Source organism: Crocuta crocuta, unplaced genomic scaffold, assembly GCF_008692635.1.
Source record: "Crocuta crocuta isolate KB4526 unplaced genomic scaffold, BGI_CrCroc_1.0 scaffold77, whole genome shotgun sequence".
NCBI classification, from domain to species: domain Eukaryota; kingdom Metazoa; phylum Chordata; class Mammalia; order Carnivora; family Hyaenidae; genus Crocuta; species Crocuta crocuta.
In genome coordinates, this window is record NW_027532172.1 from 3,045,962 (window position 1) to 3,066,413 (window position 20,452).

General features: G+C 49.1%; 1 protein-coding gene and 1 long non-coding RNA gene across 2 annotated transcripts in view; both read right to left on the bottom strand.

Annotated features, from left to right (window-relative positions):
- Positions 1–498: 498 nt before the first annotated feature.
- On the bottom strand, positions 499–3,887 carry LOC144242245 (uncharacterized). Its single transcript, XR_013338314.1, has 3 exons — positions 3,614–3,887; positions 2,838–2,990; positions 499–2,180 (listed from the first exon to the last, which is right to left on the bottom strand). It is a non-coding gene; the product is annotated as an uncharacterized LOC144242245 (long non-coding RNA).
- Positions 3,888–17,372: 13,485 nt separating this feature from the next.
- The window catches only part of CDCP1 (CUB domain containing protein 1), a 55,564-nt gene continuing 52,484 nt past the window's right edge, over positions 17,373–20,452 (bottom strand). Inside the window, exon 9 of the mRNA XM_077777285.1 lies at positions 17,373–19,012. Coding sequence (XP_077633411.1) covers positions 18,598–19,012 — 415 coding nt within the window. The 3' untranslated portion in view covers positions 17,373–18,597. The remainder of the gene's footprint in view (positions 19,013–20,452) is intronic.

Consider the following 20,452-nt stretch of genomic DNA (forward strand, 5'->3'; position numbering starts at 1 on the left):
ATGTTTAAGCCACCTCCTGACATCTACCCACTAAATGCTCCAGCTGCGACAGCCCATGGCTGGGGGCAGGCAGAATCACCCCTTTCCCCTCACCCCCCGCTGAGAAGTGGAGGAGCTGTGAGGCGGTACCTGAGAAGCCCTCACAGAAAAGAACCCCCAAAAAACAGTTGAGGCAGACCTTATTTGTTTGAGGTATCAGGTTCCATGGCTTCTAAAGAAACCGTATTTCCCAGGCCAGAGTTCAGCACAGGTGACTTCACAGGAACTTAAAAAAAACAACGGGGCGCCTGGATGGCTCAGTCAGTTGAGCGTCCGACTTCAGCTCAGGTCATAATCTCACGGTTCGTGAGTTCGAGCCCTGCATTGAGCTCCGGGCTGACAGCTCGGAGCCTGGAGCCTGCTTCCGATTCTGTCTCTCTCTCTGCCCCTCTCAAGCTCATGCTTGCGCACACTCTGTCAAAAATAAAAACTTAAAAACACAATAAAAAACACAACAGCCCTCTTCTGTGAATTTATTTCTTCACCAGTAGTACACAGGTTGTATCACATTTGTGTAAGGATTTTTTTCCTCTCTCTTCTTTCCCCCTTTTATCCTGACCACCATTCCCCCCAATAAATCTCTTGCATGTCTAATCCCATCCTGGTGCCTGCTTCTAGGGGCTCTTAAAGTGGTTCAATGGCTCAAAAAAGTGAACTGTCCACTGAAGAAATGTATGGCCCCGGGTGTGGGGGGGTGGCCCAGATGTCTACAAGAGAGCCCCCACCAGCCTCCGCTGCCGCCCTCCAGGGGCAGGTGGCCAGTCTTCCCTGGCTGCCTCTGGGCAATGACTGAGCAGGGGAGGGGCATTGGGGCCACTGTTCTGCCCAACGAGAGGACTCCTCTGATGAGGCAGCTAAGCTTGGGGAGTCCCCAGGGGCTTGATCAAGAGTTTCCCAGAAGTGCACTGTAGCCCGTGGTTCCCCTACCCAGTCCCTCTCTCTGGGGGTCAGCTGGCACAGGGGTGCGGCCCGAACTGCAGAGGGCTTCCCCTGCTGGCTCCTGTTCCCTCAAACCCTTGATCCCTCACAGGTGTTTCCCCTAATAAATCTCTTGCACTTCTAATCCCGTTTTGCTGTCCGCTCCTCAGATGGTCAGACAAGTAATGGATTCCCTAAAAAATCTGAATTCTATAAAATAATACGTAGCAAAACTATGTCCAAGGGAATCGAGTAGTTAGAACACTTGAAAGCAGGGATGTACCAGAAAATTGGGATGTATGATCACGCCACCTAGGTTTCCTATGAGAATGGACTGTATTTCTAAGTGAGGATGATCTGTACTAAGAAATGGTCATTTATTGCCCCTCCCCCCACCGCTTTATCAGAGCTTCTTCCAATAGAAGAAGGGAACCCCGGATCTGTGCAGGTGACAGAGAGATGAATATCCCAGGCCAAGCTGCCACTTTCTCCCACCCTCCCCGGCAAATCCCCCTCCCTATTCTTTCCCATCCCTCTTCCTTTTCCAGTGTGATGATCCTTATCCCACCATGAAGATATGAGACTAGGATGGACAGAAGGCTGGCACTTGAAGGTCAAGGCTTTGCCTTTGCAGTGAGAAAGAGAAAAGTTGTCCCTGGCAACCACGAAGTTCTCCTGCTGAACACAGCCAGTTGCTCTGATTGCCAACCCCAGACGAGGTCTGACAAAACAGGGCTATTCCACACTCATGTCCAAGCACAGAAGGAGTCAAGGCCACTGTGCAAACCACAGAAACCACCCAACATCCTCTGCCCCCCCACCCCCGGCTAACACGGGTGATGGCCATCTCGTTACCAACCACAGTTTTAGCTCTGCTGCCTTTGTCTCAGCTTCTCTATGAAAATTGAGATGCCCAGTCATAGAGTGGATCCTGCTTCCTGAAAGCACCCAATCCAGAACGAATCCATGCTTCCTCGAAACTGCCCTCGCAGTTTTTAACACAGGTGCTGTTATAAGTCCCTCGTAACACCTTCGCACTGAGATGCCCCAGGACTCCTCATCTGTACCCGTACATAGTCTCCCTCATTGTCACCAGCCGGTAAATCCAACTTTGTTCCTGGTGGTCTTTGGTCATGGGCATAGACAGGTGGTCCACAGGTGGCCAGCCCCTGGCCTGTTCTGACTTTGGCTCCTGGCTCTGTCTCCAAGGTGCCGCAACCATCCTACGAGAGAAAAAGAGAAGAAACTGTAGGCAAGACAATGACAAGAGAAAGGTTTCGTCCATACAGCTGAGGTGTAGATGGATCTCCTGACTATGGTTCTGATTCTAACAAGCTGCTCCGTGGCCTTGACAAAAGTGGAGATACATTTATCCTTCACAGGCCCGCAAAGTGCGTTTTAGACAGCTCAAGGATGACAACAAGCTGTGCCCGAAGGCTGGCACACAAAAATCACTTGTTCGCGGCTCGAGGAGGAACTGGCAGGTTGAGGGAAAGACGGAAGGTACAGAGAACATGAGGAGGTGAACTGAGAGATGGTGAAAGTCGTCGGGTCATCTCAGGGAAAGAGAAGAGCCAAGAACATCAGAGGGAAACAGGTGTAATTAGAACCATAGGAGGCAGAGAAGAGGAGAGACCAAGTTCATCCCGACTGGGAATCCTCTACCCTTGAAGTCTCTCTCAGCCAAGGGAGGAGATCTGTGAAGGGACGGAGAACCGGACGGGAGACATGGTGGGAGGCTGGGAAGATTGGGCAGATGAGCACGAAGGGAAGGGTCAGGGGTGAGAGGAGGGGGATATTCACGCCTGGGGAAGGGACTCAAAGCCCACCTCTGAGTGTGAGCTGAAGCAGGAGCCCGGATGGGCACGTGATCCCCTTACCTTCCTGGATGTGTCAGAAGGAAGCTACTTCCGGCAAGACTCCAGAGAGGCGCCAAGTCCCAGCCTCCAGGCAGTTTGTATCGCTCACCCACTAAGCCTCCACCTTGGGGGTGGAGCCTCTCTGGGCAGCCCCCAATTTAGAAATGCACAGGCCTGTCAGGAGAAACAACTGATCAATAATGAGGGTGGCTTCCAGAGACTTAAAGAGGCCAAATAACCAGTGAAAAGCTGCAGAATGCACCAGTTAGGAAAACAAATGGTCCTGGGAGGGCCCAGACCAGGAACGGAAGGGTGCCTGGAAGGGGTTCCGCACGCCCAACCCAGTTGTGCAGGCTCCCCAGGGCCCACAGAGTCGGGGCCTCCAAGCCTCGCCAACCTCGCACACTGCCACCCTCCCGCGTTGTGTGCTTTCACTGCGGGAGGGCTGTCGCGCCCCAGGTGGGGAGTTACATGCTTCCCCCCAAAACGTGGGCCCAAACCATGAGGGGTGCTTACTAGATCACACCTCTTCTTCTTTTTGTTTTTTTAATGTATTAATTATTTCTGAGAGAGAGAGGCAGCGTGAGCAGGGGAGGGTCAGAGAGAGAGAGGGAGACACAGAATCTGAAACAGGCTCCAGGCTCTGAGCTGGCTGTCAGCACAGAGCCCGACGCAGAGCTCGAACCCACGAACCGTGAGATCGTGACCTGAGCCGAAGTCGGACTCTTAACTTGAGCCACCCAGGCGCCCCAAACCTCTTCTGCTTTTAGCGGTGAAAATATTTACCAGAAACTCACTTGGTAAGCTCTTGGCAGTTTCATGGATGAACAGGCTCGTTCTCCACCCGCCTACTTCCTCGTCTGGGGGTCCTAGCACTTTTCCTCATTGGCGCGCCGCTGTGGCCTCAAATCTGGCTTCAACAGGCTTCTGCGCCCTGAGGCCGGGCGAGGCGAGGCCCATGGCCTCCTCTGGGCTGTCTGTCCCACCCTAACCAGAGCGCGGTTATGCCGCGCAGAGAATAGGGTACCGGCTCAACTCCGGGAGACTAACGGCACCAACCGCCAGGTGAGATCCAGCTAACGGCCGCCCGGCCCCGCCCATCCCTGCCTAGCTCCGCCCCACCCAGCTCAGGCCCCGCCCCTTTCACCCCTCGCATAGTTCCGGCTTCCCCTTCCGCCCAGACCTCCGCCCGGACCCAGCAAGTCCCTACGGAAGTCACGCCCCACGGCGTCCGCCACACCCCCGCCTCACGCGGCCCTGCCACGCCCACCAAGCCCTAGCAAATCCCCAGCCGCATCGGCCACGCCCCCCACGCTGCCACGCCCCAGCAAGTCCCGGTCGACGTCACTTCCCCACCACCTCCACCACGCGCTCACTCCGCCTTGGCCTCAGGCCCCGCCCCTCTCTTAGCCTCACTCACGGGGTCTTCTCCAAGTCTTAAGGGTCTTTCTCACCCTCTGAGCCTGAGACCCAGGCATATTTTGCACCAGTTGTCCTTTCCGTGGTCCATTTTAAACACAGCTTAAGGGGGACCTGGGTGGCTCAGTCGGTTAAGCGTCGACTTCGGCTCAGGTCGCGATCTCACGGTTTGTGGGTTCGAGTCCCGCATCGGGCTCTGTGCTGACAGCTCAGAGCCTGGAGCCTACTTCGGATTCTGTGTCTCCCTCTCTCTTTGCCCCTCCCCTGCTCATGCTCTGTCTCTCTCTGTATCAAAAATAAAAAGAAAAAAAACAAAAAAAATTTTAAAAAACCACAGTTTAAAATCGTGGCTTGGACGTGGGAGGCAGGATGGAGAGCAGGGCAGTGGTTTGGGTGTACGTCACAAGACCTGCCTCATTCTTCCCTCAGAGGCGAGGCGGAAGGAAGGATCTAAACAGCCTAGGAGCTCTTGCCTCACATTCCCAGGATGAGAGCTCTACCTTATTACACAGAAAGAGATGGAAGGATCAGGGACTGATGTAAGCCAGGATCTTTGGATGGAGAGTTTGTTTTTATTGGCACTTGCAGGCAGCTCTTGGAGATTTTGGGGAGGAAGCTGTCCCCTGTGCACCGGCAGCCCTGTATTGAATGGTCCTCTAGGCAAGAGCTCTTTTTCTTTTATTGGAATTTGCTGGAAGAATTTGACTAACCAAGGAAACAAAGCTCGTGATTCCCTTTTCCCTGTCCTCATGTCATATTCAACATCTTGGGGCATCCGTTCAGAAAAGGGTCAAGGAGAGTGTTTATTCTGCAGAAGTTCATCCCTAATGTAGCCATTATCTTCAAAACTTTCCTGGGGCGCCCGCCTGGCTCAGTCAGTTGAGCATCTGACTTCAGCTCAGGTCATGATTTCACAGTTCCTGGGTTTGAGCCCCATATTGGGCTCTGTGCTGACACAGAGCCTGCTTCAGATCCTCTGTTTCTCTCTGCCCTTTTCCACTGATGTGCGCGCTCTCTCTCTCTCCTTCTCTCAAATAAACATTAAAAAATGAAAATAAATAAAACCTTCTTGGGACACTTGGGTGGTTCAGTGGGTTGAGCATCTGAGTCTGTTTCATCTCGGGTCATGATCTCATGTGAGTTTGAGCCCCACGTAGGGCCCTGTGCTGACAGCTCAGAGCCGGGAGCCTGCTTCAGATTCCGTGTTTCCCTCTCTCTGTTCTCCTCTCCCGCTCGTGTTCTGCCTCTCAAAAATAAATAAACGTTAAAATTATTTTTTAAAAACACGCCTTCTTTCTGATTGTTTGGGTCCTTAAAGATCTGGGGAAAGAGGACCTGAAGAATGTCAATTCAGAAACTTGAGACAGGACTAAAGCGTGGTAGAAGTGTCTGCCCTCTCCACCCCAAAGCTGGGGTCTGATGAGATGGATCAAGGATGCCCCAGAGGGCCACTCTCTCCAACCTAGCCTGTTTGGTTATTTATTTATTTGTTTTTTTCTGGGTGGCCCGAATATGGGTTTCCTCTCCCCTGCAGGTGAGAAAAACACTAGATTGCTATTAAAGAAACAGTATATCTCTCTGCAAAGGTTTGGAATCCAGATTAAGTCTTGAGGTGAGCCTGTCTGGCTGCTCCCACCTTCAGCATTGCTGGGGGGCTGTGACTGAGTGCATGATTTTCCTTTATAGCATCCAAAATGTAAGTTATTAGTTAAAGGATATTGCTAAGGAATCCTTGCAACATGCTTTAATTGGTTTATAGATTAATATAGCTTGTTTGCTAATGTAAATAACTTGCAAGTAGTCTGTTGCCTTGGGAGGAAGGTGAGAAACAATGGAAAATTTTCCTCTGAATTGGGAAAACGGAATGGAAATTGGCAAAGACCCCTCATCACATTTTCTTACTGCCGCTCCAGCCTCAGCCGGACGGTGATCCCCTCTTGCAGTTTAGAAGTGTTTTAACAGCTCAAGAGAGCACCCATACTTGTTGAATGAATGAGTGAATGCGTACTCCCTAAGGTTTGTAATCCAACCGGCCCCCCCCCTTATAGTTCTTCCCCGGGGTTCTCCACCCACACTTAGCTTTACTTTAGCACCGTGTCTTTCATACCGTATGTATTTGGTAGGAGTGAATTGCAATGACCTAATTGAGTTAGATATCAATTAGCATTCCACGGTTTAGTGCTACCTGTGCTAAAACTCTTCAAGCAGACCAAAGCGGATGTGGTGCCAGCTTCAGTGATTGCCTAACTCTTGACAAGGCTCTGAAGACATATGGAAACATCTTGATCTCTCTGTGCAAGAAGTCCACCCTTGCAACATCTGTAGCAAGTGTAAATTTCTATCTTAAGAAACGAGGTCTCTGGCCTGGAAGAAAATGAATTAGATTAATTTTTTTTTTAAACACCAAAGACAGAGACTTTATTATCTCGAAAAAGGCTTTTTATCCATGTTATTTAAGGAAAACATAACTGGAAATACAACTTCATCCTGGGTATCCTGAACCGATTTGGCATTAGAGATTTTTTAAAAGGTATAGGACAGTTTATCTTCATTATTGGAACTCTCTCTGCTGCCAGGGCTTCTCAAAAAGACTATCTGCAGAAATATCCCTGGGTTGCCATTCAAGAGGAAGTGAGGAAGATATCTGCAAAGATCTAACCTCTGACTGGAAGGATCACCTCTGAAGAACAGATTTCCCAATTCTCCTTCCTTCAGCTGGGCCTCGGTTTCCACATCTGTGAAAGGAATGGGCTGGTCACCAGATAATCTTTAACATTCCTTCTAATTAGAGTTTTCACAGTTCTTTGTTTTTTTGTTTGTTTGCTTTTGCTTTTGTTTTTGTTTTTTTGCTGGCTGAAATGAAAGGCAATTGGGCAATTGGCCAACTAATACCAAATGATGAATCTTAGGGTTTTTTTGTTCTTAAATGTGATTCTGCAAGAAAAGACTTCTGCTTTCACTAGGTCCCCCAAAGTATTTGCGTTTATTGGTAAGTGTTTGCATTTCAAATAGAAACTCTGAAAATGGCAGAAGAGTGAAGTCTGCCCTCTGTAAACCGGGCATCACTTGGAATGAGTCACAGACTGTCATAAAAATACTGGCAATCTTAATTGGTGTTTTTTTCCTTCTTAAATCAATTTTATTGAGGCGTAATTTACCTACACTAAAATGCACACATTTGAGGTGTACTGCTGATCACTTTTGACAGAAATTTGCCCCCATCACTCCCCAAAGTCCCTTCATTTCCTTTTGCAGCCAGTCATCATCAGACTGCGTCTTCAGTGCAGTTAGATCTTCCCTTTGCATCCCAATTTTTGGCTTTCCTGGGGACACAGAGGTGAACAAAAGCCAAGTCTTGGTGCTCAGGGGGCTTATACCCTAGCGCTGTAGAGTGAGCAATTTTGTAGTTAGCCTGAGCCCCAGTTTAACTAATTCAGCCTCTGTTACTGGATAAGGAAATAAGATTCTACTTAGACCTTTGGAGGATGCCCCACATGGGGGCTTCCCCCCTCCCCACAGCCTTGAAACAGCTAGCTTTTTCCCATAGGATGAGGATGTTTTTACTGTGTCTCTTGCAGTATACCAATACCAATGGAATACCGGTGGAATCTTCCTTTATGTTCTTTCTTCTTTTTGCAGTAGCTAGGGTACCCAACCCCAAAGGCTCTGAGTGGGTAACAGCAGGGAGCAGAATTGCTGGGTTTTTCAGATGCATTTTGTTCTCCTTCTCTTAAAGCTGGTAGCTTGTGGGGCGCCTGGGTGGCTTAGTCGGTTAAGCGTCCGACTTTCGCTGGGTCATGATCTCGCGGTTCGTGGGTTCGAGCCCCGCATCGGGCTCTGTGCTGACTGCCAGCTCGGAGCCTGGAGCCTGTTTCAGTCTGTGACTCCCTCTCTCTCTGACCCTCCCCTGCTCACGCTCTCTCTCTCTCTCTCTCTCCTAGAAATAAATAAAACATTAAAAAAAAAAAAGCTGGTAGCTTGTTTTAGAAAAACAGCCCCTAAGAGTTATTTATTTTCATGAAGAATCATGTGTATAGTCAATGTATACTCCGTGGGGTAAATAACGTAGAACAAGATGGCAAAGTTAGATACAAGACTGGTTAATGTCCTACAGGGCAATGAAACCATAAACTTTTGAGGTTATCTGTTCTACTGGATGGAGTTCATTTGCCTCTCTACCTGACAAAAATCATTTGAAACTTATCAGTTTTCTACATATAAACATACACTCTTAACAGAGCCTAGGTCCCAATCAATAGCCAACCCACAATTTCATTTCCCTAGAGCACTGAACGATCCTTAGGTGAACTTGTTAGACAATGCTCTGGGAGACTTGGAAAGGGCATTCAGTCCATCATTTTGCATAAATTTCGAGTTTCGGGTTGTCTGTCTTAACATGATGGACTGCACCCCTGCAAAATAATAGCCAAGCATCATTAGACCGGAGGGACAATGGAGCTGTGCAGCCATGGCCTGTAGAGCTGTTGCAGCTCATGCTACTGAAGAGGGAGTATCAGGCGAGCTGACACCATACCCCCCCACTACCCGGGGTACATGTGGATCTGTGTGTCATTCTTAGGGTTCCTAGGGCACTCCTGGCTGCCCAAGAACAAAGGGAAAGGAAAAACAAATGGTTAACTGATAGAGATCACAGTCCTGCAGGACATGAGTCTCTAATCAGTTTACAAGTGTTTTAGTTAATTATGAGAAAAAGGCAATCCTATCTATAGCCTGATCTCCAGGAACCTATAGACTCAGTTTCACGAAGCCCCAACATCCCCCTCCCCCTCCCTGTGGGGGATGTGGGGGAACAAAGGCAAGAAGGGAATGGCAGGTAAAATTACATTTCCTTATAACCTGCAGCCCATTGACAAATACTGGCGGCAAATACAGAGTAGAACATTCTTCCAGGAACTCCCTCCTGTCTTAACCTTAATGCCTTACTAGAGGGCAACAACCTTAGTTTGACAATAGTTAGGCCTCCAATATCTTCGGGGGTCCTCCTTAGCATAGGAAAGTCCTTGTGGAGGCCTTCCTTTTGCCTTTAACTTTCCCCAACTCCTTAGTACGGAACTAGTCACTCTTCACAAGCCCAGTGCATCTCTTTCTGCCCAGGGGTCCTGTCCGTGTGCTTTAACAAAATCACCTTTTTGCATCCAAGCCATCTCAAGAATTCTTTCTTGGCCGTCAGCTCCAGACTTTCTCCGAACCACATTACTGCCCTATCAGATGTCTTTCTCCCTAGATTTTCCCTCCACCCTCGGGGGGAAATGGCGACGTCTCAGTATAGTCTGACAGATGAGTTATTTCTTGCGGCTTCCTGTTGGGTGTCTTCCTGGAATGGAAAAGGCCATTGCTCAAGAACGTTTGGCTTTCCTGGAAATTGGGGCTCTGAGTAAAAAGATTGATTCATTCTTCCTTGGCAACTTTAAATTGAGCTTTTGGGCCCATTTGTGACTTTACTTATAGAAAGACATCTAACCAAAAGAAAGGAAATTGCCTGATTCTGAGTCATAGTAATCCCTATGCCAAAGGGATGCCTTTAGAGAATGGCTGCCCTAAAGCTCTGTAGGGTCCAGGCCATTGGGAGAACCAAAATACAGACCAAGTAAAGAGATCAGCAGCCACTAAACAGGTTTATAAATATACATATGCAATGAAAATTACAGTATGGTTGACACGCAATTTAATATGAGTTTTGGATGCACAATGTAGTGATTTGACCATTACATACATTATGAAATACCATGGTAAGTGCAGTCGCCATACAAGGTGATTACAGTATTATTGACTACATTCCCCATGCTGTATTTCTCATCCCTGTGCCTTACTTATTTTATAACTGGCAGTTTGTGTTTCTTGATCCCATTCACCTGTTTTGCCCATGCTCCCACCCCACCCCCGCCCGCTTCTCTGGCAACCAGCAGTTTGTTCCAGTTATGAGTGTGTTTCTGTTGTTGTTGTTTTGATTTGGTTTTTAGACTCCACGTCTAAGTGAAATCCTTTGGTATTTGTCTTGCTCTGTGTGACTTATTTCACTTAGCATAATACCCTCTAGGTTCCTCCCTGTCCTCGTGAATATAAATGCATTTTGGAGTATCTTGGAGGTCTCCCCAAGTCTGCAAAAGAGGAGGCTGGAATCCATCCACAGGTCTGCGCCTCTCCTGCTGGTGGCCTTAGGCAAACCCCACACATTCTTTGTATTTCTTCATTTAAATTAAAAAAAAAAGAAAGAAGGGGAAGAAGACAGTTAGCCCTGCAGGACTCATGTGGTTATAAGAACAAATTCAGAGTTTATTGAGTTGTTAAGTGCCAGATACACAGTGCTGCACGAGGGGTAAACCTGTAATAAGGTTTGGGAGGGTGCTTTGTAAATCAAAAGAGAAGGTGTAATTAGTTGAGATCAAAGACCCATGGAAGCCAGCCTGCAGGGTGGCTGCAGGGATGGGGGGTGGAGGGTGGAGTGGGGTGATGGTGGGAAAAGAGATTTAACCCACGAATGTCTGATGATCCTGCTGGTGCTCAGCCTGCAACCAAGCTCAGGCAACACGGCAGGTGGCCAGCAGCCAAGCAATTGGTGTCTTGTGAAAAGAAAGGGATCGAGAATGGAATTGGTCCATCCTCGGCTCCTGAGTCCCAGTGAGCCCACGGGGGGTCCAAAGGATGCACTGAGTCCCAAGTCTGAGGCAGAGCACGTGGCTCTTCTGTTCACCTCCACAGCCCTGTGGACTTGAATAAAATATATATTGGGTAAAAATATATTCTCCCCTAAAATTACAGAGCAGCCACAAAACAAGTTTCTTTTTCTTTTTTTTTAAGTGTATTTATTTTGAGAGAGACAGGGACAGTGCAAGTGGAGGAGGGGCAGAGAGAGAGAGAGAGAGAGAGAGAGGGAGAGAGAAAGAGAAAGAGAGAGAGAGAGAGAGAGAGATTGAATCTTAAGCAGGTTCTGCGTTGTCAGTGACAAGGTTTGTAGAAGAAGAAGCTTCCCGCGGGGTGTGAGCAGCTTTTCTGCCACCACACCTTCCAGTCTTTTCCAGCTATTAGCCTCTCAGGGAGTAACCTGGGTGAAAGCTGGCCAAACCGGTCACAGCACCTGGGGGCAAGAGGGGGAGAAGAGAGGCTCAAAGTCTGAAAAGCTGGACTTACTAGAGGCTGGCAAGACTGTGATACTTTTTTGAGACAGATAACAACCTCAGAATCTTGAGTTTTAACAAGTTTTAATAAGGAAGTTTTCATTTGCATTTTATTGTATTCTTAAAAAACTTTGTACTTTTTAAGCCTTTTATTATTTGAGAGAGAGAGAGGGAGGGGGGGAGAGAGAGAGAGAGAGAGAGAGAGAGAGAGAGGGCACATCCACATGTGAGCACGGGAGGGACAGAGAGAGGGGGAGAGAGAGAATTCCCAGCAGGCTCCATATTCAGTGCCAAGCCTTTGGTGGGGCTTGAACCCATGAACCATGAGATCATGACCTGAGCCCAAATCAACAGTCAGACACTCAACCGACTGAGCCACCCAAGTGCCCCTTATTACATTTTAAAATAAGAGGTACAGGGAGCGCCCGGGTGGCTCAGTCAGTTAAGTGTCTGACCAGCTCAGGTCATGATCTCATAGTTTGTGAGTTCGAGCCCCACATCAGGCTCTGTGCTGACAGCACAGAGCCTGGAGCCTGCTTTGGATTCTGTGTCTCCCTCTCTCTCTACCCCTCCTCTGCTTGTGCTCTGTCTCTGTCTCTCTGTCTGTCTCTCTCTCAAAAAGAAATAAATATTTAAAAAAATAAAATACGAGGTACATTCTCAAGGATCAAATTCAAAAGTTACAGAAGGGCATGCGGTGGCAAGGCTCCCAGTCTCCTGGTTTCCTTCCATGAAGGCAAATGCTTCATAGTTTCTATTTAATAAGATTTTTAAAAAACTGGGGGCGCCTGGGTGGCTCAGTCGGTTAAGCGTCCGACTTCAGCTCAGGTCATGATCTCACAGTCGTGGGTTCAAGCCCTGTGTCGGGCTCTGTGCTGACAGCTAGCTCAGAGCCTGGAGCCTGCTTCAGATTCTGTATCTCCCTCTCTCTCTGACCCTCCCCTGCTCATGCTGTCTCTCTCTCTCTCTCAGAAATAAACAAAACATTAAAAAATTAAAAAAAATTTTTTAAAACTTCTCAGGTGCTTAGAGGCTGTTTCGAGGCACTGCCTGAACTCTACACTGGAGAAGAATCGAGGTGATTTCTGACCATGGCAGGGGTTCAGAGCAAGTTGCAAGGTAATTGAAGCCCAAATACTCAGGAAGAAACTTTGACCTTCCCCCTAACTGTCTGAAAGAATGTAGATGGAGAGCCGAGTTGAAGGAGATTGCTACATTAGAGAACTACCTGATCATATGAGCCAGAGCATAGACAGAAAGGGATTTGGCAAGTCTGTTAAAATTCCTCTTCATGTCCCATTGTTTCTAAGGGGCCTAGCAAACGTGTTTACCAAACATTTACTTTTCTTCACCTTCCTGTGAGTTGCTTCCTTCCCTTTGAAGTCCCAGACCCCTTCCCCCACTCTTTTTAGTGCCAGATGACATATATACCTCATTTTGCCTGACTGTGGAATCTATGTGTGTATAGATTGCCCATATGCACAAGTCTAAATCAGATTTCCCCCTGTTAATCCATCTCATGTTAATTTCATTCTTAGACCAGCTAGAAGAATCTTAAAGGACAGAGAAAAAATTTTCCTCCCCAGCACCATCTTTAAAAGAATAGTGGTGTTTGTTCATCCCCTTGCCATTGAGGAAAATTGTCCTTTGGCAAGTGAGATGGGGCGGGGAGAGAAGACTGGACAGCTGTCAAGCCACAGTGCTGGGAATGCTGCCCTCCCCTCCCCCACCATGTCTCCATTGGTGTCCATTGCTGACCAGGCAGGTCCAAACACTCAGGACTGCTTCAGACACAGGCCATCAAATATCTCATCTGCACCTTCCTCTTCCCTGGCTGTTGAGCCCCCACGGCTCACACTATGTTGCTTCTTCCAGAAAGAACATCTTTTTCTGCACCAAAGCTGTGCGATCACATGCCAGCTTGCTGGAGCTGACAGCTAACTGGGTTTGGAGAGGATGAGGGGAACAGCATCTTCAAATGTGACACAGCTAGCTAGAGAACTGTCAACTCACAGGAAACGGTAACCAGCTTGCCGAAGAGGAAACCAAGCCAAAATAAGCCAACTATTGGCGATGGCTTTCCTTTGCGACACAGACTTAATGAAGATTGGCTACTAGACTTCAGACATTGTCATATCCATCACCTCTCTCCACCCTTGCGGTCACCTTGTTAAGTGGGTATCAGGATTCGTATTTCATAGTTGAGGATATTTTGGCTCAGAAAAGCGGAGGTACTTGCTTGGATGAGACAGCTGGACTCTGCAGCTGCCTCTCAGCAATTCGGAGATCTCTGTCAGTCTGCGGACAAATGTTTTCTAAAAACAAGATAGGCTGGGTTTAACATGCACACCTGTGTACACCAATTGATAGACCTGCATCATTTCCTTGACACATGGTGGGTGAGTGGCCTGTGGCTTCCTCTGTGGGACACTCTTCAGTGAGGGGCCACAACAGCAGAGATCCCCCTCAACGATGAGCCCACTCCCCAGCTGGTCCTCCAAGGCCTCTCGAGGAGCAGCAAACAGGTGATGGTGGCACAGGTGGACTAGAAAGTGAGCCCCCATCTCCTCATTCATGAGTCCCCTTTCTGAAGAAAGTCTTGGTCAGTTGGCCCAAGCTTGGGAAGCTTGTTGAGAACATCAGAACCCTGGACTTAGAGATCCTGACTAGTGTAATCGCAGATGGGGTGGGGGATTTGCATTTGATTTATGGACTCCAGGCAATTTGGACACGGGTTCGAGAAATCACCCTGAGACAGTCTGGGCCCTGGAATGGGAAATCAGCTGAGGCAGGGCAGGAAAACATCTAGAAGCTTTTCCACTGAGGCCACAAGGCCAAATATCATACTCAAGCAAATCTTAAAGAGGCCTTGAGTGTGAACAGATTCAGGCTCTGCCTGGAACTGGAGAAAATAAAGATGAACTGTTATATGATGAAAGCTCCTAAGTGGATGGACAGCTCCAATTAGCTTGCTCGTTGTCCAGATCTGCTCACTTGGGGGTCTTTGGTGACCAGTGCTGTATGTCACATGCAGAGATTTTCAGGGGCAAATTGCACTTTGAGGTTAGTCAATGTCCATTATGGAAATGAAACAAAGCAGAACAAAATGTCATCATGTTACATACATCTAGACTCGAGATCTTTCTATGGTGTTCTAACGGGCTGCGTTTGTATTACAGGATGGCACTCATTTCAAGCCTGCCAAAAACATGCTCATTTCCATTTCTGAAAAAATTTTAGATGCCAAATGACAGTATTTTTTTAAAGCCCTGCTCTTGTGACAGAACCTATTTCTTTTTTTTTTTTAAGTTTATTTTATTTATTTTAAGAGAGAGAGGAGAGAAAGAGATGGGGAAGGGCAGAGAGAGAAGAGAGAGAATCCCAAGCAGGTTCCACGCTGTTAGTGCAGAGCCTGACTTGGGGCTTGAACTCACAATCTGTGAGTCAAAAAATTTTTTTAAAGAAGTAAAACATCTAGTTTGTTAGATAGTAATAATTACTAAGGAGTAAAAATAAAACAAGGGAGCAGATATGCACTGTGGAAGTTGGGGAGAAGGCTTGACATTTTACAGTGTGGCCAGGGAGGCTACCTGGGATTTTACCAAGGGACTGAGGTGACATTTATATAAATATCTAAAGGAAGTAAGGGTGAGAACAGAGGGATTCTTGGTGGAAGAACATTCTAGTTGGAGAGAACAGGAAACACAAAAGCTGTGAGGCCAGAATGCTGAAGAATGAACAAGTGTTTTGTGTGAATGGAGCTGGATGATTGAGGGAATAGTTATTAGAAGCTGATGTTTAAGAAGTGGTAGCGCCATGGGGCACCCGGGTGGCTCAGTCGGTTGCGCATCCATTCTCGTCGTTCATGAGTTCAAGCCCTGCGTCGGGCTCTGTGCTGACAGCTCGGAGCCCGGAGCCTAATTTGGATTCTGTGTCTCCCTCGCTGCCCTTCCCCTGCTCACACGGGTCTCTTTCTCTCTCTCTTTCTCACTCTGAATGAGATGGAGCCCTGGGGAGGATTCTGAGCAAGGGAGTGCCTTATATATGAACAGAATCACTGTGGTCACTGTCTTGAGGTGAGGGAGTGGAAGGCAGGAAGTGACAGCATCGTCGAGGTGAGGGACTTAGTGAAAGCAGTGGAGGTAGGAAGATAGGGGATTCTGGATACCAAGAAGAGGCATTAAGATGACTGGTGGTCCCAGGGTGCCTGGCTGGTTCAGTCAGTAGAGCTTATGACTCTTGATCTCAAGGACGCGAGTTCGAGCCCCATGTTGAGAGTGAAGCTTACTGGAAAAAACAAATAGGATTGCTGGTGGACCATGGAACATGCGTGTAAGAGAGACAGTTAAGGAGGGCTCTAAAGGTTTTGGTCTGAGCAACCGGAGGGTTGGAATCGTTATCAACAGAGTCGGGGTAAACTGTTTCAGCCTTTCCCTCCACGGGAGGGGCACATTTGGAGGGGGAACAGCAGAAGGGCAGCTTTGGATGTTTTGAACTTGAGATGCCCATCAGATGCCAGGTGGAGATGGCCATGCAAGTTGGAGCTCAGGGGAGAGATCCAGCTTGGGAGGAGGTAGATAGTATTCAACGTTCCAGTGAACTGGGGACTCTGGCAAATAACCAGGGGATAGCTGGGGATAAATAACCAAAATATTTAAACAACTCAATGCCCATTTTTCTTTCCTGTACATTTGTTTATTAAAAAAAAAGTGTAGGAAATGAATAAAACGGTACCTAAAAAGTATGTACAACAAAATAAATTATTCCCAGTCAAGCATTACAGATCCACACAAACCAGTTCTCTAACCTTGACCAAGGTTACATCCCGCGGACACATGCGTTCCCCCCTTGATCCTTCCTGGGACTTTCCCCTCCTGCGCAGAATGATCCCCATGCTAGAGCCAGGCCTGGATGTGCTGGGCTTCCTCACGAGCCCAGCAGATGGGCGTGGAGGCGCCCCCGACAGGGAGGGCACTGTGCCGGAGCACACAAGGCATCAGCAAATGTGTCCGACTGGTTTCCAGTGACCCTGAAGAATTTTACATAAGTAGGGGGTCTGGGCTTTCAAGCAAAGAGCCAGGGGTACGTTGGGCTGACACCTTGGAGGAGGCAAAGCTTCAGAAAACATTAAATTCCCCTGAGGCTTCAGGAAGATGGCACCTGGGCCCGGGGTTTTAAGAGAACTCAGTTAAGAGAACATGGCCACACAGGGTCCTTGTAAATAAAGGTGGCCGGCCACGCTTTGTGGCTACAGGAAGCAGAGCGTGGAAGGAGGGCGCTTCCGCAGAGCCCAGGAGGTCGGGGAGGCCAGAGGGTGGAGGAGGGGCTCCAACAGGGACTTTAAGTGACCATCCAATTTCGGATGTGAGCAGGAAGCCCTCCTCTGGCCCTTCATGGGGGAGGCTGCCTGAATCTCAGGCCAAAGGGCCGAGGGTGACTGGGCCGGGGCCCGCCTTTCAGAAGGGAAAGGTGCAAGGGGCAGAACCGAGGTCGTAACTAAAACAAACCCTTCCTTCTGGAAAGAGTCCAGGAGGCCTCGGAAGACACAGCAGTTTGGAGGTTGCACTCCGAACTCCTCATGACGGCAAAGGGGCACACGGACGAGTCGAGGCGGGTGTTTCCCAGAATTCACGGAACACGACGAAGCCCGTTCACCTTTAAAGGAGGTTTCGCTACAGAAACACCAACCTTTGGACGGTGCCGACACCCATCCCTGTCCTCCCCGAGGCGAGCAGGGGCCACAGAGGCCAACAGCCACAGGAGCTGGGCTTGTCATGAGTATAAACGAGGGACCCGGGGCCGTGGGTAGGAAAAAACCTTTCCTGAAACCCACACCAGCCTCGAGGCCTGTCTTCTCATTTGAGGAGAGATCTAGGGCCCAACTTTCATTTCATTATAAGCAAAGCAGCCCTGCGGGGGGCACTCATCAGTAGCTAAAAGACTCAGCATCAGTGAGGGAGGCGAGAAGGAATGGGGGGAAGGGGTGGGGGGGCTGGGGNAAGCCCCCCAGCCCAGCCGGATGTCCTGACCTGGATATTTATGCAAAAATTTTATAATTTTAAATGTTAGTAGCTGATGCTTAAAAAAAAAAAAAAAAAAGATTCCTAGGCCCAAAAAACCCACACTGGTGGGCTGGGTCATTTCATAGTCCCCCACAGGCAGGAGGGGGCGATAGGCAGAAGAATGACTCCCCAAAAGGCCCTAATCCCCCGGAACCTGTGGATATGGTACCTTACACGGCAAAAGGGACTTTGCATCTTGCCCTTCTCATCTCCAGAACTGTAAACTACGAGATTTGGGTTGTTTTAAGCCACCATGTTTGAGGTAATTGGTTACAGTAGCAATAGGGAAGGAATCCAGTGGCCAATCTCTGGTGTGCTCTTAAACATTTTTAGAGGATGCAAATACTCTCTACATTTCGGTTTAAATGCCAACGCGTGGCTGGGGCTGGGACAGCCACACGCAGCAATTCAAGGAAATTTCTCTTGCTTCTAGGACTGCAGGACGGTGAGGCCCGAGATGTTGTGGAGGAGGATGACCGTGGGGAGAGCGAGAGAACCTAGAAGTCTCTTATCAAAGCAGGTACGTGTCAGCGCCCTCAAACACGCACACCGTTTTCCGGCCGGACAGATCGCAAATCATTCCCACCTTCGAGGGGACAGGCACATGTGTATGTAGTGGTTGGGAGAAGTCAAAACCCAGCCATCCCGCCAGTGAGCGTGCGCCGTCACTGCGTCAGGGGAAAAGAGCTGCGTGGTTATACATTCGACTTCTTAAATACGCAGGACCACCCAATAAATAATAGTAATCATAAGGCACATCGTCATTTTCATCCAGGGGGGCTCCAAGGGGGAGCAGGGACCTTGGATGGATGGGCTCCTAGGGATCAGAACTGTCACCCGGAAGAGTTCCAAATCCAGATCCAGAGCTCGCTGCAACCGTGTACGGGGTGACTCAGAGCCCCCTCCCCTCAATTACAGGCTGGTTTATGACCCAATCTGGCTTCCGAAGGACATGGACTGTGACGACTGTATCCAGATTGGAATTCATCACTTTCAATGTCCCGCTGTTGGAACAAGCCCACTGGGAAATCACAGGTTGGTGGTGCCCAGGAAAACCTCTTGCTGTTCCTTCCATATAAATTCCTCTTTCGGATTTCTGCTGGAGACCCCTAAAGGGTGTCTCAGCACCCCACTTTAAGCAGAAGTCTTTGGGATGGGTCCAAGTTACTCCTCAGGCTCTGAGGGCTTATGGGTGTCCAGCAAGGGAAGGTCTGTATTCCCGCTGTTGGGGTGGGAGAAGGTATATGGTTCACTCTCAGACTCAGCAGGGAACCTGGGGGCCAGCTGATCTGTGGCCAGCTTTGCAGTCGGGGCCCTGGAGCCAGTGAGGGGTGGGGAGGGAAGGCAGTCCCCCGTGGGGCCCTGGAAAGGCCGGTAGGTGTCCACCTCCGGCTGCAGGAAGGAGCCGTTGGAATCCTGCAACAGGTGGCCGTACACCATGGTGTCATCAATGACCGCGTACACGTGGGAGTCACTGTCCTTTCGTCCTTTCTGACACTTTTTTGGCTGCATCGGCATCTGGGTGTTGACGTTGCCGTTGTAGACGCCTACAGCTGGCCCTTTGCTCATCTTCTTCTTCCTACTAAGAGAAAGGGAACGAGAGGGTCAGGAAGAAATCGATCTTGGCTGTGTTCCATCTGCAGAGCCCTACTAGAACTCAGGCCCTCTGCGGTTCTCACACGTCTCCCCCAGTCTCTCAAATCCCTTAGCCCTTGAAACCGAAGCTCCTGTTCTTAGAATTTAGAAGGGACCAGCTTCTGGGGCGCCCAGGTGGCTCAGTCGGTGAAGCGTCCGACTCTTTGATATCAGCTCAGGTCATGATCTCACAGTCTGTGAGATGGAGCCCTGTATCGGGCTCTGAGCTGACAGTGCGGAGCCTGCTTGGGATTCTGTCTCCCTCTCTCTCTGCCCCTCCCCTGATCACATGCCCTCTTACTCTCGAAATAAATAAATAAACATAAAAAAAAAAAAAAGGGACCAGCTTCTGTCTCCAGTCTTCACAGTGGAAACAGAGTGGTGGTGCACGTTTAACACTGTCTGTGCTTGGATGTGCTTTGGCGGATGTGCGGTGCCCAGGGGTGGGAACATCTGACAACCAGCCCCCCTCTGTCCTAGGAGAAAGGGAAGTGCCCCAGCAGGACCACATCAGGGGCTGCCATGCCCGGGCCAACCCTCTACGACTCAGTCTTTCCCGTAGCTTAAGGCTTCACCCCTGTTTGCATGGGTAAAACCCTGACTGTCTCCATTCTCAATGATATGACATAGGAGACTCAGGATGGATGGCTGTATCCTAGCTGTTGGCTAGAGCTGGTGACAGTGGAACCAGTATTAGCAGAGGGATCCAGTCCCTTCAGCAGGAACCTGCATAAGGGGAAAGAGCTCAGAAGAAGACAACATTCAGGCCGGGACGCCAGAGTTCCTCAGTAACACCATTAACCTTTGGTTTGTAATGTTCTTTGGTCCTTGGGCGTGGACGGGCATTAGCTCTCTCCGCCACGGAAAACAAAGCCTCGCCCTCCATCTCCATGAGCCAAAAGCAGGGGACGCTGGCTTTTTAGCCTCGCAGTGATTCAAATGGAGGACATTAGCTCAATTAACATAATGGACCGTATAACGCACAGGCTGGCGGCTCACTAATTGTGGACAGGCTCTCTGTCCTTTGCTGAGATAAAAATACTCTAGTACATTTAGCTTGTAACACTGCATGTCTGGCTGGGATGATGGGTTCCAAAGGCTCCAGCATCAAGCCCGGAGCCGGACACCCCTCCTTCGTGCTCCGCCTTGGTGCTCCCCCCTACTGCTCTTTTTAGGCCGCTCTGAAGCTGGTCCTTCATTTAGTCCTTCTGTCCCCCACACCAGGCGGAGGGAGGAGAGGCTGTTCTGCTCACCGTTGCATCCCCAGCACCGGGCATGGTTCCTAGTGTCCGGGAGGCTCCCAGAAACATGCTTACTGAATAAATTCTTTCATTCTTACTGCAGAACCTACCTGCCCTCCTACAGCTGGTGGCCCCCCCCCTCC